The 18,121-nt window shown below is 39.8% G+C and overlaps 1 protein-coding gene across 2 annotated transcripts in view; it reads left to right on the plus strand.

Moving 5' to 3' along the window:
- Atf6 (activating transcription factor 6) overlaps window positions 1-18,121 on the plus strand; it is a 176,242-nt gene that overhangs the window by 19,445 nt on the left and 138,676 nt on the right. For both annotated transcript variants that reach the window (XM_028864333.2, XM_028864332.2), the window contains exons 4-7: window positions 999-1,105; window positions 7,438-7,564; window positions 8,849-9,052; window positions 17,193-17,413. In XM_028864333.2, the coding sequence (XP_028720166.1) occupies window positions 999-1,105; window positions 7,438-7,564; window positions 8,849-9,052; window positions 17,193-17,413 (659 nt within the window). The remainder of the gene's footprint in view (window positions 1-998; window positions 1,106-7,437; window positions 7,565-8,848; window positions 9,053-17,192; window positions 17,414-18,121) is intronic.

Below are 18,121 nucleotides of genomic sequence, written 5' to 3' on the forward strand. Positions count from 1 at the left end.
AGCTGATAAGAGATATTGAAAAAATGTTTTTTCCTGTCTTCTAGTGTGTTTCCTTCTCATGTGCCCCATCTATACTGTCTAAAAGGAAGCTGGCTTAGAAATATATTAATAATTAGCCTCACAGATGATAGGAATTGAGATAGAGTACATATATAACCAGCACATTTCCCCTGTTAAATTCCTTCCTATCTCTACCCTTCCTATGCACCTTCATTTTATGTTCTTATTCTCTCATGGAATATGGGGTACATGAGTGTTCTCCAGTTCAAGTTCCTGATCCATAGGTCCTGGGGACCTAATAAGGTGGTTATTTTTAGCTTCTTAGATTCAGTTACACAGCAGTAATTAGGAAGCTGGGTTGGGATGTAGCTCAGTGGTGAGCTGTTTACCTAGCATGCACAGAGCCTGGCATTTGACATTTGGCACCCCAAAACAACAGCAACAACCAGCCAATCAACCAACCAACCAACCAACTAACCAGACAAACAAAAGCCAAAAATGTAGCAAAAAGCCAAAAATCTAGAGAGAACATTGACCTTGTGATTTCCATATTCTCTGATGGGAGGCAGGAATTGAGCAAGATTAGTAAGTCCATAAAGTGAAGGTGAATAGATATGTAGTATTTAGATGGGAGAATGCTGGTTATTCGTGTTTCTTTTCTTTTTCTGGTATCTGGTATACTGTTGAAAACACAGAGAAGTTTATAGAGTAGAAGAATGTTTCGCCTATTCTTGTTCCTCAGCCAAGAAAGGAAGTAACAGCTGTGCACCCAGTTTTGGTTTTCAGCTCTCCTGAGAGTTAGGGCAGATGCAGCTTCCTCCAGGAGTAGAGGTGTACCCTGCTTTCTGGTCTTGAGTTTGTCATTGAAATGACACATTTTTGTGACCCTCCCCTCATGACTGATTGAATTTTAAGAGACCATTTTATCTTCTTTTTTATACTCATTATTCTGAATTTGTATGGATTTGTGTGTCAAGCCTCTTCTCCATGTCTTTCAGTTAAAGACATTAAGGCAGAAGCCCAGCCTCTTTCTCCAGCTTCCTCAAGTTGTTCAGTCTCATCTCCTCGGTCCATAGACTCCTGTTCTTCAACTCAGCATGTTCCTGTAAGTGGCTAGACTTCGTATCGAAGTGGGTTATAATGCGATCGGGAAGGTGGCTGGGGAGGCAGTTGACATTCTTTAAGTGTTCTGAGGAAAATGAGACTTGACGAGGGACTTGTGGGAGTGAGAAGGCTGCTGCTACCTTCAAAGTTGGCTCACCGCCCTTTGCTCTTGCTTCTCTAATCTAAAAGTCTTCGCTTACTGGTTTCTTTTCTTCCCGCACTTCACTCTCCTCTCTATTAGAGTATGCATTCTTTAAGGACATGGAGGAATGTAAGATTTATGACTCCCGGCTCACAGGATCTGGGATATGATCTGTTTAGTTCAGGAACTCCTACCATTGTCCTTAGAATGAGCTAAGACTTTTGCAGAAGTCTGGTAGACACACTAGCTGGAGTGTGTCTGTCTCATCTTTGAGGTCAAGAAAATGAAGTACCTGATTAAATAATGGGAAAGGTAAAACATAAGAAAAAAGTCAAATTACTAGTTCATGTGCTTTATCTGTTGTAAATTGAGGCATCTTCATTCTGACAGGGTCTATATTTAGTCAGCTACTAAATCTTGATTCTGTTTTCTCTCTCTCTCTCTCTCTCTCTCTCTCTCTCTCTCTCTCTCTCTCTCTCTCTCTCTCTCTCTCTCTCTGTATGTGTGTGTGTGTGTGTGTGTGTGTACATATGACAGCCTTCGGGAGTGGATTTTTTCTTTCTCCCATGTCAGGAGAAATTTAGATCAGAGCTTCTCAGGCTTGCACAGCAAGCATTTCTACCTGCTGAATCTTCTTTCTTTCTTTCTTCCTTTCTTTCTTCCTTCCTTCCTTCCTTCCTTTCTTCCTTCCTTCCTTCCTTCCTTCCTTCCTTCCTTCCTTCCTTCCTTCCTTCCTTCCTTCCCTCCCTCCCTCCCTCCCTCCCTCCCTCCCTCCCTCCCTTCCTTCCTTCTTTCTTTCTTTCTTTCAGTTTTTTGAGACAGGGTTTCTCTGTGTAGCTTTGCGCCTTTCCTGGATTTTGATCTGTAGACCAGGCTGGCCTCGAACTCACAGAGATCGTCCTGCCTCTGCCTCCTGAGTGCTGGGATTAAAGGCGTGCCCCGCCAGGCTTTCACTTAATATTTCTAAGATTAGTGTTTTTTGTTTTGTTTTGTTTTGTTTTGTTTTTAACCGTTTCCAGGCCATCATCATTTGACCTTAGGATAAAAGCCATTAGGATTTTAACTAGTGGTCAGCCTACCAACACTCCAGACCTTTCTTAGAATCATCTTCAAAGATGAACCCTTTAAAATTGCAAAATTGACTATGCTCTTTACCTTTAAACCTTTTAATAACTTCCAGACGCTTAAAGTATGAAATCCAAATTCTCTGTGTGCCGAGTCCGTCAAGATCTGCAGCCCTGTGCTAGGCACTTTGCAACACTGGTCTGAGTTCTTACAGTTTTAGGGCGTTTTTAAAAACCCGAGACAGCATCTAACCCTAGAGTTGTGTTAGTCACTTTCCTGGTTGCTGTGACAGAGCACTAGAACACCCTTAGGAGGGAATGGTTTATTTTGGCTCACAGTCTGTCATGGAAGGAGAGGCGTGGCCGCAGGAGAGGGAGGCTGCTGGTCACATCGTGTCCACAGTCAGAAAGAAGACGGGTGAATGCTCCTGCTCTGCGTGTTTTCTCTGTGTGTGAGACCCCAGCTGATGGAAATGTGCTGGCCACATCTAGGGTGGGTCTTCCCGCCTCAATCTAATCGAGAAACTACCTTACAGATATGCCTAGAGATTTGTTTTCAAGGTGACCCTAGATCCTGTCCAGTTAATAATCAGTATAAACCACCACAGTAGTCAAAGTGGCTTCAAACTTGTGATCCTGCTGCCTCAGCATCCCAAGTGCCAGGACTACAGGTTCTTTTAAAGGTAGAGTCTTACTGTGCTGCCCAGGCTGCATTCAGTGCAGGTCATGACACTGTGTCTGGCGTGGGTTGTTTCTTTTTTTTTCTTTTTGTGTTTTGTTTTTGAGGCAGGGTTTCACTATGTAGCCCTGGCTGGCCTGGAACTCATTATGGAGATCAGGCTGGTCTTGAACTTGTAGAGATCCTTCTGCCTCAGCCTTCTGAGTGTTAGGATGAAAGATGTGTGCAAGGACACCCAGCCTGGTTTTCTACTGCTTATTATTTATATATTTATATAGAATCTAAATCTATCTTATAAATTATAAATATTTATAAATTATGTAAAATATAAATATATATATTTTATAAATAAAAATATATTTATTATTATGGTTACTACTCGTACTGCTATTATTATTATTGCCACTCTTACTCATCCTTATCTTTTTGTCTACCTTCTCTTCTCTTCCTCCTTTCCTTCTGTCCTTCCTTCTTCTGTGACTCAAAAAGTTTTTATCATTCAGAAATTCTCTCATGTTTATTTATTTATTATTATTATCATTTTGTTTTTGTTTTTTGAGACAAAGTTTCTCTGTGTTGCCCTGGCTGTCTTGGAACTCACTATAGTCCAGGCTGGCCTTGAACTCAGAGGTTTATCTTCCTCTGTCTCCCAAGTGCTGGGGTTAAAGGTGTGTGCCACCACCTCCCAGCTATGTTTTGATTTTTTTTTTTCTCTTCTTACATTGTCTTTTCATTTGGAGTAATCTTAAATTTGCAAGTATATTGCAGAGATTTTTGTCTGAGCCATTTGGGAGGCAGTTGCCTACTGATGGACTGAACTCCAAATACTATAATGTCTATTTCCTATGAACAAAAATATTTTTTATTTAACAATACAGCCATCAAAACAGGGAACTAAACATTGATACATAATAATAAGTTCATATGCAGCCCCCCATTTAGATTGGCCATATGCCCCAGTACTGTCCTTTAGACCAGCAAAAGCACCCAGTTACATTGTTTGTGTTTGTTTTACTGTTTTAATTTTCTTTACTCTGGAACAATTCTTTTTGACCTTTGTGCTTTAATGACCTGACTTTTGAATTACCAGGTGTTTCCTCAGAATTGGATTCAGATTTTGTATCTGTGGCAGGAATGTCACAGAGGTGATTCTGTGTCTGCCTTTTGTTTGTTTTTGTTTTGTTTTTTGAGATAGGATCTTACAGAGTTCAAGCTGGCTTAAAGTTGCTACATAGTGGAAGATGACCTTCACCTCCTGATTCCCTGCCTCCACCTTCCACGAGCCAGCCGAGGTTATAGGTACAAGCCACCCACACTCTACTTTCTCATTCATTTTTGATGATAAAACTTCAGTTTGGTGACACAGTTTCAGCTTGTCCTGTTCATGGTGATGGTCACCTCAGTCAGCTGACAGCATCTGCTAGACCCTCAGCTAGGAAGTTACTCTTTGGTGGGGTGCACTCTGTAGGGCAGGCTGGTTGAAGAAAGAAGGCACTCCAAGATGAAGTTATAAGGCCTCTGTGGCAGTAGGAAGGTCCAGCCTCTTCTGATGGATTGAACCCTGAACAGCCATACCATGGTGTATTTATGGAAAGTTACACAAAGTATTTCCTCATACCAAGGTCCCTAATCTTAATTCATGTGTCTTACTGAAGGAGAGCATCACATGCCTCCGTGACTCTAGTCCTTTATTATGTATTGTGTGCAATACACAATAACACAAGAGCCTCAGGTGTGCCTGAGGCATCCTGTGACCAAAGTCATGGGACGGCTGCAAAGGCCCTTCAGCAAAAGAATTCTACAGATGGGGGAAACGGTCACTGTTTTCCACAAGGATTTGTCAAAGTCGAAGTACTTCTAAAAAACAGCTGTTCATTCTAATATCCTCATACAGTGATTCTCCCAGATCCCTGCAACAACTCTTTCTCCCTTTGCTAGTTGCCACTATTTTATGAAAAAGGTACTTTAAAATTATGAAAAAGTCCTGTTGTGCCGGGCGTTGGTGGCGCACGCCTTTAATCCCAGCACTCGGGAGGCAGAGCCAGGCGGATCTCTGTGAGTTCGAGGCCAGCCTGGGCTACCAAGTGAGCTCCAGGAAAGGCGCAAAGCTACACAGAGAAACCCTGTCTCGAAAAACAAAAACAAAAACAAAAAAAAAAAAAAATGAGCATTTACATTTTTATTTTGTGTGTGTGTATGATGTATGTGGTATTCATGGGTCACAGGAATGTGTGGAGGTCAGACTCTGCCATGTGGGTTCTGGGATTGAACTTAGCGCCCTTACTTCATATTGCTCACTTACCTGTTAATATTAGTGTGGACTCATTGTTTCCCGTTTCGTCTAGAGTATACCCACTGCTGTGATGATCTCTTCTGACCCTGTCTTGTCCTGTATTTAGCCAGTAGGAGTCCCTTCCCTTTGCTCCTGTCATCTTTTACTGTTTCCATCGGGTCCAGTCATCTTACATCAAGGCTCTCTCCTGGGCCTTGCCTCACCCTTGCCCTGACTTCTGAGATCACAGGGTTCCCTGGGTGAATGCTTTGCCTCTGGTGCTCTGACAAGTCCCCCAGGCATGGATGGTGAGCCTGCAGCCCCATCTAGTGGCTGATGGTTAAATTATTCCAGAAGGAATATTTTCTATGTGAGTGTTAATACAAATTTATCATAAGGTTTTATTTTTAATATATAGAACTCAGACTAATTTGAAATTTCCATAGTTTGTGCTGCAAGATACAGGCTCAATTTTATGTTTCTTCAAATTATTATCAAAAGGTTTATTCCAATATCATTTATTAAAAGTTTATTTTTTTCCTCACTGATTTCAGTTACAGGCATACATTTTAAAGTTATATAAGTGGTACTATATTAGATCTCCTATTTAAATATTCATTATTATTAATTTACATTTTGAGTTTTGAGACAAAATCTTTGCAGTTTAGGCTAGCCTTGAGCTCAGTGACCCTCTACCTTAGCCACTTGAGCGATGAGGTTATAAGGGTATGCCACAGTCCTGGCTTCCATTTACTTTTAAAGTTTACCTAGTATTGCTCTGTATACATCAAACCTGTTGCATCTAACTGCATATTTCGATAAGCATTCACTGTATTTTACCCATACCGTAAAGAATATTGTAAAAAATATTCTCTTGTGACCTGTGGGAGAATCCCTTTGGGAGGTGTGTCCAAGCGTAGAAGTGGGTGGCGGGCTACAGAGACTCAATTTGACGTGCGTCCTCAGCTCTCCAGAGTCGCTGTGGGCGCTCTGCAGGTTCTTCCGCAGTGTTTGGGGCCTTGGAGCTTTTCTGCTAGTGCTTGACGTTATCTGGTTGTCTAGTGTTTGCCAGATGGCAAGTCTTTGGTTGTTTTATTTTCATTTCTTTGATTATGGGTTGTTTTCAAACTGTCTCTACATTTTCATTGTGTTTTTTTGACCTATAAATTGTTTATTCTTGTCTTTTGATAGTTTTTCTATGGATTTGCTGTCATTTTGTGTTATTTTCAAGAATCAGATGTAAGGTTAAGATACTAAACTCTGTGTTCTGTGGCTCCTGCATGTGTGTTGGTGTGCAAGGAGGCTGGTTCCTCAGGAATACCTCACCCGTGTGAGACGGCCTCACTCCTCTTGACCTAACTGATCAGGCGCTGACTGACCAGAGAGCCCCAGGGATACTCCTGTTTGCACCTTCCCAGCCCGGGATTAGAAGTGTGAGAGCCAAGCGCTTTAGTGAGCGTCTCCCCAGCTCTGAAGCTTCAGACTCTTGAGGGCTTTAGGCATTGCTAATCTCATTTCCCTACTAGCTACCAACTTTGTAGTCTTTATTAAATAGAAATTCTTAATTTTCAATCCCTCCGCCCCCAATCTCTTTCCTTCTTGGCTTAATTTGAAGTTTTTTTTTCCAAAGATTTATTTTTTTAGATAATTTTATTTTATATGAATAAGTATTTTTTCTACATGTATGTATGTGTGTCATGTGTATGCCTTGTGTCTGCAGAGGTCAGAAGAGGGTGTCAGATACTGTAGAACTGGAGTTACAGATGGTTGTAAGCCACCATGTGGATGCTGGGAACTGAACCTGGGTCCTCTGCAAGAATAACAAATGAATAAAAGAAAGGAGAAAGTGTATTAATCGTAGCTCTAGCCTTGTGATGATAAGTAAATGTTTGTATGACTAAGAACCAGGGAAGATCCAGAGTTTGTGGGAACCAGTGGAGAAGCATGAACGATTTCTGTTTACTGCACGAGTGCAGCGCACAGATGCTGCGTTTCCGTTGCATCCTTGAGGTTGGTGGGTGCTGATTTGTCATGGTCTCTGGACACTATGTCTTATCTTTGCATTAAATTCTCTTGCAGCACTCCTCTGTTTACATGTGGTCTTGTTCTCTTTCTGAGTACTTTGTTGCTCAAAGATTGTACTCTTGGGCATTAATTTGTTTGTGTTTTGCTGCAGGAGGAGTTGGATTTGTCTTCCAGCTCCCAGTCTCCCCTTTCCTTATATGGTGAAAGCTGTCATAGCCCCGCCTCAGTAGAGCCACTGAAGGAAGACAAGCCCGTCATCAGTCCTGGAAACAAAACTGGTATCTGTCTCCCAATTTCTGTTATTTATATTTTAGACAACTTAGGTTCCATTTTTAAGAGTTAAATATTGAATTAGGCATATATTTATTAAGCTGGCTTATTTATTTATTTATTTATTTATTTATTTATTTATTTATTTTTGGTTTTTCGAGACAGGGTTTCTCTGTGTAGCTTTGTGCCTTTCCTGGAACTCACTTGGTAGCCCAGGCTGGCCTCGAACTCACAGAGATCCGCCTGGCTCTGCCTCCCGAGTGCTGGGATTAAAGGCGTGCGCCACCACCGCCCGGCACTGGCTTTTTTTTTTATTGTAACATTTTATTTTATATATATGGGTGTTTTATCTGCATTTATGTCTGTGAAACAAGTGCATTCCTCTTGCCTCCAGAGGCCAAAAGAGGGCTTCAAATCCCCTGGAACTGGAATTATAGACAGTTGTAAACTGTTCCAGAATTCAAGTCTTCTTGAAGAGCAACCAATACCCTTAAGTGCTGAGCCCTCTCTCCAGTCCCTAAATTAGTATATATTATTTTGTTGCTGTTCTGAATGATTACTGTGAAGAGGACAAGGGGGAAAAATCATTTGTCTTCTTAGGTGAAAAATACTTAAAGTACACGTAAATTCTGCCATCTTTAGGGGAGGATGTAAAGGCCCAGGTAGACACTGAATGTGAGAGATAATGACTCTTACCTCATTAAAGTCTGTAGGCAGACTTTTCTCTCCCTCCAGCTGCTCCCTAAGTAACCACACAGAGACTTAATATTAATTATAAATGCTCAGCTGATAGCTTAGCTGTGCTTTTTATCTAGTTCTTATAACATTAACCCATTTCTATTAATCTATGCATTTCCCTGAGGCTCGTTTTCCTCATGTACATACTTCCCATCCTGCTTGCTCTGTGTCTCATGGGGTCTCCTCAGATTCCTTCTCCTTCTTCCCAACATTCTTAATCTGGTTCTCCCACCTTATCCTGCCTAGCTATCAGCCAATCAGTTTTTTTATTAACAACAAGAGCAACACATCTTTACAGTGTACAAAAGGATTATTCCACAGCAAAAGTCTTGACTTTATTCAGTAATTTTAGCATTATCCTTACCAGTTCATAGTTCCCTTCCCGGACTGAGGACTTTTCTTCAGTCCATTCATTTAAAGAGTAGCTGGGTTTTCACTCACTGATGATTGTTACTAGAAGTCAAGATAATATACATAGAGGGAAGTATGTATATAATATAATATGTTTTCTTAATTTTCTTGAGATTGATTTGAAGTTTTGTTTTTTTCTCCAGAACATGGACTGACTCCAAAGAAAAAAAATCAGATGAATTCAAAACCTTCAGTTCAGCCCAAGCCTTTATTACTTCCAGCAGCACCCAAGACTCAAACAAATGCCAGTGTTCCAGCAAAAACCATCATTATTCAGACACTACCAGCCCTTATGCCACTGGCAAAGCAGCAGTCAATTATCAGTATACAGCCTGCACCCACTAAAGGTACCTGTGTAGACCGTGATGCTCTAGGTTTATTGGAAAGCAGTAAGGCTTATATCACATGATTTATTTTAATTTGGGTTATAATTTTTGAGCATGTACCATTGTGTCAGGAAATTTCCATGGTTCTGAGGATTTTGCAGAGATGATTAATGTGGCTCCTGTCCTTGTAGAGACAGAGCTCTACAGATAAATTATATCTGTTACCTCTTGTTTCCTTACAGCTTTTATTGAGATAATATCTGTATTTAAGGCACCATTATTTTTTTCTTGTTGATTTCTTTTTTTCTTTCTTTTTTGAGGCAGAGTCTCATTATGTACCCTTAACTGGCCTGGAACTCTATAAGTAGCCCAGGCTGGCCTCAAATCAACAGAGATCTACCTGCTTCTGTCTCCTGAGTGCTGGGACTAAAGGTGTGCACCACCCCTGACTGAGGAGGCTTTTGATATTATGAAACCACTTACAATGAAGAAGAAAATTTGAGAGACTTTTTGTATTGCCACTTTATTCTGAGATTATTGTGGCTATGACCTTTTTTTTTTTTTTTTTTTTTTTTTTTTAAGGAGTGGTTAGGATTTAAAATAATAAGGACCATTTCAAATCAAGTATGTGTTGAGCAATAAATCTGGCTCTGAATTTCTGAGGAGACTGTGTGGTTTGGTAAGCAAGGCGTTGAACTAGGTTTTAGAAGACCTGACTGCCGCCAACTAGCTCAGAATTGGTGTTTTTCTGTATTTTACCCACCAGATGGCATCATGTGCTTGTGAGTCTACACGAAAGTTCACTATTGAAAGAAGTTTAGGTCTGAGGCTTTGGTAATCTTGAGATATGGGACATTTCTTAGGTAGCGTAATCCTCACTGTACTTACATTGATCTCTGTACACATGGTTATGAGAAAATTTATGCAGTATTCATTTCTCAGGATTGAATTTATTGGCACCAATTAGCACTAGGAGTTAATAGGGCTTGTATAAGTAAACATCGGTGTCACATTTACTTTTATGGCTGTATTTGCATTTATGAATCATTAGCTCATTTCTCTAGAGCATGGTTTCAATGGTGGAGGCTTCATAAATTTGATCTTGTATAATATTGACCTTGTCTCTTAAATGACCGTGGGCAATAGGACATTAATAAAAAGAACTAAGCAAAAAGAATACCTGATTTAAAAAAAAAAAAAACAAAAAAACAAAAAAACAAAAAAAACAAAAAAAACAACTAATAGCAAAATAGTTTGAAATGCCTTCCTCCATTTAGGATCAACACTTTTTTTTTTTAAATAGGAAAAATAGCAAACCTATGGGATATGTGTTCTTGTGATGTGTAAGTGGATGTTAAGGGTTCATAAACTCTTTGAAAGAAGGTGAAAGATTTAGTGTGCATTCATATGTGGCGTTTTAGAAATAGTACTTAAATTTTTTTTACTAAGATCTCGAAAGGATTTGTGTCTTTCCAAAGGCTAAGAATTTTAAGTTCACGAAGAACCTCATTATAGTTCCCACAGCTATTAAAACACATGTATAAAAAGTCCAAGCTGACATTAACATGGCAGGAGGGAATATCCTCAAGAGTTCGCTTTAAACTGTTGGCTCTGTTTGAGTGGTAGGAGAGCTCTTTTTGTTTGTTTTCAAGATAGGCTTTCTCTGTGTAGTCCTGGCTATCCTGTCCTGGAACTCACTCTGTAGACCAGGCTGGCCTCAGAGATCCACCTGCCTCTGCCTCCTGAGAGCTAGGATTAAAGGTGTGCGCTGCCACCACTGACTGAGATCTTTACTTATAGCAAAAGACAGATTATTCTTTTCCAAGCATTTTATCAGTTCCAGAGATTAAAATCATACATTCTGAACTTCAGTGATTTCACATGATCTGAGGACTGTATTTTTGATGAGCAGTGCCAATAAATTGTTTGTTTTTTATAATATAATCTATGGATTTTGGTACTAGTATTATAACTTTCAGATTAAATGTCTTTCATACATTGTTGTTATTATTATCAATCTTGAATTTGAGAGTGGAATGAAAAGAAGAAAGGGCTGGGTGATGACTCAGTCAGTAAAATGCTTGCCACATAAGCCTGGAGACCTGAGTTCAGATGCCTAGCACCCACATAAAACGTTGGATGCTCTAGTGCCTGTCTGGAGATAGGTAGATCCCTAGAGGTCACCAAGCAGCCTGTCTAGCTCACTGATAAGCTCCAGTTTCAGGGAGAGACCTGTCTCAAAAAGTAAGATGGAGAGTCACTGAAGAAGACACCCAACATCAGCCTCTGGCCTCAACACACATGTGCACACACATGAAAACATACATGCATATACCACATGGACAAAAAAGAAAAACGACAACTATGTAATACTTACAGGTTTAAGTTCAAATTCTCTAGTATGGGGTTAAAGTGCTTTGCAATTTGGTTCCAATTTAGTTTTCTAACTTTACAGTATAACATCATTATTTTCTATAGACTTTCGCTAATCTAACTAACCTGGCATTGTGCATTGAATTCTGCCAACCTGAATTATTTTTCTACGTAGTTTTGCTTCTTTGTCTTCTGTGCCCTGTAAGAATGTTGTAAGTAGTGCAGTTGGAAGATGATTAAAGCCAAGACTATCTGAAAGTGGAGAGCCAGGAGGGAAGTAGAGCTGTTACACAGCCTGGCATCGTAAGGGTGGGATTGATGGTGGCAGTGTCTGTGGGAGGAGTCATGAAGGACAGAGAGGAAAGTCTCTGGGTGACTTCTATGCTTCTGTCTTAGACCTTTTTGGTGATACTGCAAATCACTTAAATTTAGGGGTACATCTAGAAGAGGGGATGCCAGAGTGAAGCCAAGTTGGCTGGCTGGCCAAATCTTAGTAATTAATTATAATATTTCTTCTAAAAACATGCTGAAATGTAATCAATTTTGTTCTCAGAATTCTGCCTTTTAATTTGAGATTTAAATTTGTATAAATAATTACATAGCAATTGTGAGAACTAATGAGTTGCTAATACATGGAAGCTACTATTAAAGAGAAAAAGTGTCAATAATGAATGTATGCTAAGCTGTTGTTATGTGCCAGACATTCTTCTTTTCTTTTTTCTTTCTTTCTTTCTTTTTTTTTTTTTTAAATTTATTATATATACAGTGTCTGTCTGCATGTATGCATGCAGGCCAGAAGAGGGCACCAGATCTCATTACAGATGGTTGTGAGCCACCATGTGGTTGCTGGGAATTGAACTCAGGACCTCTGGAAGAACAGCTAGTACTCTTAACCGTTGAGCCATCTCTCCAGCCCCCTTTTCTTTTTCCTTATTAAATTGTTTTTATTTATTTTACATCCCAACCACAGTTCCCCTCCCTCTTCTCTTCCCATTCCCTCCTGAACCTCCCTTCTGGCTCCTCAAACCCCTGCCCCCGCAACCATTTCTCCTGCGTCTCCATTCAGAAAGTTCAGGCCTCCCATGGGAGTCAGCAAAGCACTGGGCATATCAGTTTGAGGCAGGACCAAGCTCCTCCATTCTGCAGCAAGGCTGAGTGAGGATCCTACCATAGGGAATAGGTTCCAAAAGGCCAGCTTATGCATCAGGGACAGGTCCTTGCCCTACTGCTAGGACCCCCACAAACAGACCAGGCTACACAACTGTCACCCACATGCAGAGGTCCTAGGTTGGTCCCATGCAGGCTTCCTAGCTGTCGGTCTAGAGTCTGTGAGCTCTCCCACAAGCTCGTATCAGCTGTCTCTGTGGGTTTCCCCAGCCAGCCATTCTTCTAAGTGCTTAAATGCATTTTCTTATTTAATGGTTACATATCTCTCAGGATAGGTATCAATATTTTCATTTTATTGATGAGAAAACCTGGAACAAAGAAATATTTGACCAAGTTGACACAAGTGTGTTATTTAAAACAAAGTAGGTATTCCATAAATGTTTGATATGTGGTTTGAAATCTTTGAAGAAAGTTAAAAAGAAAGAACTGACCATCAAAATCAGTGATCATATATAGACACATTCAGCATTGAATCCAACTGTCTTCCATTAAGGGGATTTGCATGTAATGCTAGAGAGGATTTTGAGTATGCCAAGATGGATAAACAACCCTTTGGTGTGTCTGTTTTATGTGTCTCCACACCAGGAGCAGTAGTGACTATGTTCAGCTGCTAACTCATGAAGGCCCCAAACGGTCCTTTGCATTGTCGTCTGTGGCCTGGTTAGCACTTAGCAAGTAACTAGGAGCATCTTTTGTTTTTGAACATAACATAATAGAAATTTAATGGTTCTTGCCATTCTGCTTAAACTTGAACATGCCTAAAATATTTAGAGGATCCTTGATTTAGATAAAGCTGAGACCGTTGGAAACTTTAGGGTGTAAGAGCTTGAAATGAAGTGTGGAATGAGGAGGCACAGTGGCCTGGTGGGACATGAGCCACATTTGGTGTACAGACTGCCTTGATAATCCTCCCTCTCCCCAAGATGCAAATCTCTTGGCTGGGAAATAGGGACAGCGAGTCAGTGGACAGTGAGACTGGATTGTTTTTCTTTCCTTTCTGCCTTCTTCATGCCTGCCTCCTGTCTTCCTGCCTTCCTGTCTGTCTGCCTGTCTTCCTGTCTGCCTGTTTTCCTGCCTGCCTGTCTGTCTTCCTGCCTTCCTTCTTTTCTTTCTTTTTTAGTAATGGAAATTGAACCTTGAGCCCTGTTCATACTTGGCAAGTGGTACCACTGAGCCCTATACATCCCCAGCCTTCTTTTAACTTCTACTTTGAGACAGTTTCCTTAAGTTGCTTAGGCTGATCTTGAAGTCCCTCTGTAGCCCTAGCTGGGCCTTGAACTTGTGATCCTTTTACCTGGCCTTCTTAGTAACTGGGATTATAGGCCTATACTGCCAGGCCCAGTTTGGATTATTTTTAAAAATTAGTTTAAGGAATATTACAGACATTCACAAGAGTTATTTACCAGTGCTTTAAATTTGCACCTGGGTCTACAGATCTGATCCTTTCTTTGAGGATTACTATCTTCTCTGTGGAATAGATTCAAGTTTGGAACAACGCTTAGAGGGGAAGGTTTTTTTTTTTTCCTTCTTTTTTTTTTTGTAATCACAATTTTAAGCTTAGAAGGTTTGGAACGTTGTTTCTGAGAATGTTCTTCTCTTCTCCAAGTATTGGTTTATGTACTGGTTCTATATGGTGGGGTGGTGGGGTTAAATAGGAAAGCAGTGGTCTTATGGCATTTTACAAGGCATCCTTAAATCTCTATTTGTTGCAAGCTATTACTGTAGATCAAATAATTTATTTCACTTATTTTTATAAAATTATTTTCAAAAAATTTATGGCTATATCTGTTGTTAATAAATTACAAATTTGTTTTACATTTATTTATTTATTTATTTATTTATTTCTGTTTTGTTTTTGAGATGGTGTCTTAATACATAGTCCAAGACTGGCCTTGAACCAAAAATCCTATCTCTGTCTCCCAAGTGTTTGGATTTATAGCCATACATTCCTATGCCCAATACAAATTCATAGCTAAATTCTTTTTTTGTTGTTTTTTTTGTTTTTTTCGAGACAGGGTTTCTCTGTGTAGCTTTGCGTCTTTCCTGGAACTAGCTCTGTAGACCAGGCTGGCCTTAAACTCACAGAGATCCTCCTGGCTCTGCCTTCCAAGTGCTGTGATTAAAGGTGTGCACCTCTGCTGCCCGACTCATAGCTAAATTCTTAATAGTCTTTTCTCATTATGCATTTTCATGGTCCATAGAACTGACAAACACCATAATTATCTTGTATGGCTGAGCTGTCTCTTTGATGTTAAAGAAGAGTACTTTTGGACATGGTGGTGTGTACCTGGAATTCCAACACTTGGGAGGTTGAAGCTAGAGGATTGTGAATTGAGGTTAGCCTGGGCTACATGTCAGGTTGCAGGCCAGCTTTGAGGTACATAGTGAGGTCCTGTCTCAAAACCTCAGGGCTGAGTGGTAGAAGGCCTGCTTGGCTTGTGCAAGACCCTGGGTTCAAACTCCAGTGCCCCGAGAAGTGAGTATATTCAGCTAGAAATCCTTCGCTTCAGGTTTTTACATTATATATAGTAAGTATATCTTTTTAATGCCAGAGTGACTTAATGTCTTATTCAGTGTTGATAAAAATTTAATCTCTGTTCATACATTATTTATATATTACTTTTTTTTTGTATTTCTGGCCTAAGCATATATTTATATAACTGCCTTTAACCCATTTCTCCATTTTATGTGAATTTATTTTATAACAGAAGTCAGTTTAGGGGAAAACGAGGAGATAAACATATTATTCCCAGTAAATTGTATGTATTTCAAATTTATGAAATTAATTTTAAGTTTTCTTACAAACTTAATACTTATAAGTGCTAATAACTGAATTGGGAAAAATGGTAACATTTGAATTCTACTTCTGGTCTCCCTTTTGAGGTCACTGAAACAAAGAATTTTATAAATGTGATCTTTTTTAGCCAAGACAGCTGTTTTTAGCCAAGCCAACAAACAGGTGTTCTGAAAGTATTTTCATTTTCAGTTTTCCCCAACCCTTTGAAATATGAAGCTAAGCTTTATAAGTCATTTTAAACTGCCTGAACATAAAATGTCTGTTTTTCCTTGAAGAAGAGTTATAAATCTATATTGTATTTAAAAGTTTCTGGTTATAATAATACCTTTATATAGCTAGATAAAGCCAAACTATGCAGATATTAGGCAAGGCTTTCAATACCTTATAAAATTGTCAAGGGAAGGAAACGGGCAGGTACAGTTTTAATAGATCAGTATTAGGAGTTGTATGTGCTTTCCTGAGGGCAGTGATAGTTCTCCTCAAAGAGTGCTAGTTTAAGGTAATGGCACCTGCAAAGAACAGGAAGAGATTTGAAGATCACTGTTTTGGCAGGGATCAGAAAAGTTGGTATTATTTATAGACAGTCATTGTACCTGTTAAATACATTTTCATCTCATTTGGTTTCATTTTTTTTTTTTTTTTTTTTGCATTTGTAGTCACTTGGCTCTTTCCTACATATTTGTATATGTATGTATTTGAAAATCTTTTTGTTTTTTTTTTTCAAGACAGGGTTTCTCTGTGTAGCTTTGGAGCCTGTCCTGGATCTCACTTTGTAGACCAGGCTGGACTCAAACTCACAAAGATTCGCCTGGCTCTGCCTCCTGAGTGCTGGGATTAAAGGTGTGCGCCACCACCGCCTGGCTGTATTTGTAAATCTTAATTTAAAGGTCTTATTGTTTAAAATAAGAAAAATTCATATAGAACTAATAAACTTCAGAGGCTAAACTTGGAAAATGTAGATATGACAACAAATTGTTTTGTATTGTTGTTATATTAAAAAAGATAAAAATGAACTACTGCCTGGTTTGTTCATGTCTCTAGTGAGTATTTTTGCCTTCTTCCCCCCCAGTACTGGGAATTCAACCCAGGGCCTTATGCATGCTAGGCAAGCCCTCTACCACTGAGCTACATCCCCAGTCCTCTTTTTATTTACTTTGTGAAATGAGGGTCTGAATGGACTTCTGATTCTCCTAGTTCAGCCTTCATAGTGGCTATAATTTACTGGTCTGCATCATCAGACCTGGCTTTAAAAACTTTTTGAATTTAAATTGTGTATGTGCGTGTGCGCACGTGCGTGTAAATACTTGAAGAAGCCAGAAGATGGTGTCAAAACTCCTGGAGTTGGAGTTGTAAGTTGTAGTAGTAAGCTACTCAACATGGGTACTGGAAACCAAATCCAGGCTCTTTTGAAGAGCGGTAGGCACTCTTAACCATTGAGCCATCTCTCCTGGCCTCTTTTACTTTTATCAGTTGAGTCTTGCTGTGCCGTCCAAACTATCCACAGGTTTCTGGGCTTGAGTGGTTCCTCAGTGTCAGCCTCTCAGCTACTTGGACTATAGGTATATACCATAGGTATATACCACATCTGATTGAAAATAGATTGTTAATGATAACTCAAAGAGGATGAACTTGGCTGGTCCCATTAAAAACACAACAGCAGAGTCCCCCGTAGTGTATGTTGTTACTGGTAATGTCTTATTTAATGGTATGAAGTTCCCCAGGATCAATCTGTCTGTCTGTCAAAGAGACCTGAATGTTAAACTGCTCCCTGACACAATGGCTCCGCACCACATGATCCCCTTTCTTTCTCTTTGTTAAACCCAGGTCAGACTGTTCTGCTCTCCCAGCCCACTGTGGTTCAACTTCAGGCCCCTGGAGTGCTGCCTTCTGCTCAGCCTGTTCTTGCTGTCGCAGGAGGAGCCACCCAGCTACCTAACCATGTGGTGAATGTGGTGCCAGCCCCTGTGGTGAACAGTTCAGTGAATGGAAAACTTTCCGTGACTAAACCTGTCCTACAAAGTACCACAAGAAGCGTGGGTTCAGATGTAAGTACTTTCTAAATGCCTGGTTTTAAAGACAGACAATTCCTTTGGCTTTTGTTGTTGTTGTTTTTTAGTTTGTTTTATTGAATGAAAGAAAAGACTGCCAAAATTGCACATTTGGTGTTTGGTGGAAAAGATTTTGATGAAGAGTGAAGTACACATACCTCTGTGTTCTTTACTTTGTCTTTAGAATCTTTTCATCCTGGTCCTCAAGTCCCAACCAAATCATCCACTAATATTTTATAGATTCTTTTATAACTCCTGCTTGAAATTATTTATAGCAATTCCCCTGATGAGAGTCTGTAGACTTCTTTTTAGGCAGGTTTTATATTTAGCTCTCTCTTGACTTATTTTTATATTTTTTTCTTTTTTTCTTTCTTTCTTTCTTTCTTTCTTTCTTTCTTTCTTTCTTTCTTTCTTTCTTTCTTTCTTTATTGTGTGTGTGTGTGTGTGTGTGTGTGTGTGTGTGTGTGTGTGTGTGTGTTGGTATGCATGTGAAAGTCAGAGACCAGCTTGGTGGGAGTGAGTCCCCCTTCCACCATGTGGGTCCCAGGAATTGAACGCAGGTTTCTAGGCCTGATGGGAAGGGCCTTAACCTGCTGCGCCATCTTGCCCACCCTTCTCTTGATTTTTTGAAGCATTTTCAGCACTTCATGACTCTTAAGAAAAAGAATTCTGTCTCTTTGTGGTTATTTGGATTTTACCATCTTT

The sequence above is a fragment of the Peromyscus leucopus genome, chromosome 15, assembly GCF_004664715.2.
Source record: "Peromyscus leucopus breed LL Stock chromosome 15, UCI_PerLeu_2.1, whole genome shotgun sequence".
In the NCBI taxonomy this organism is placed as follows: domain Eukaryota; kingdom Metazoa; phylum Chordata; class Mammalia; order Rodentia; family Cricetidae; genus Peromyscus; species Peromyscus leucopus.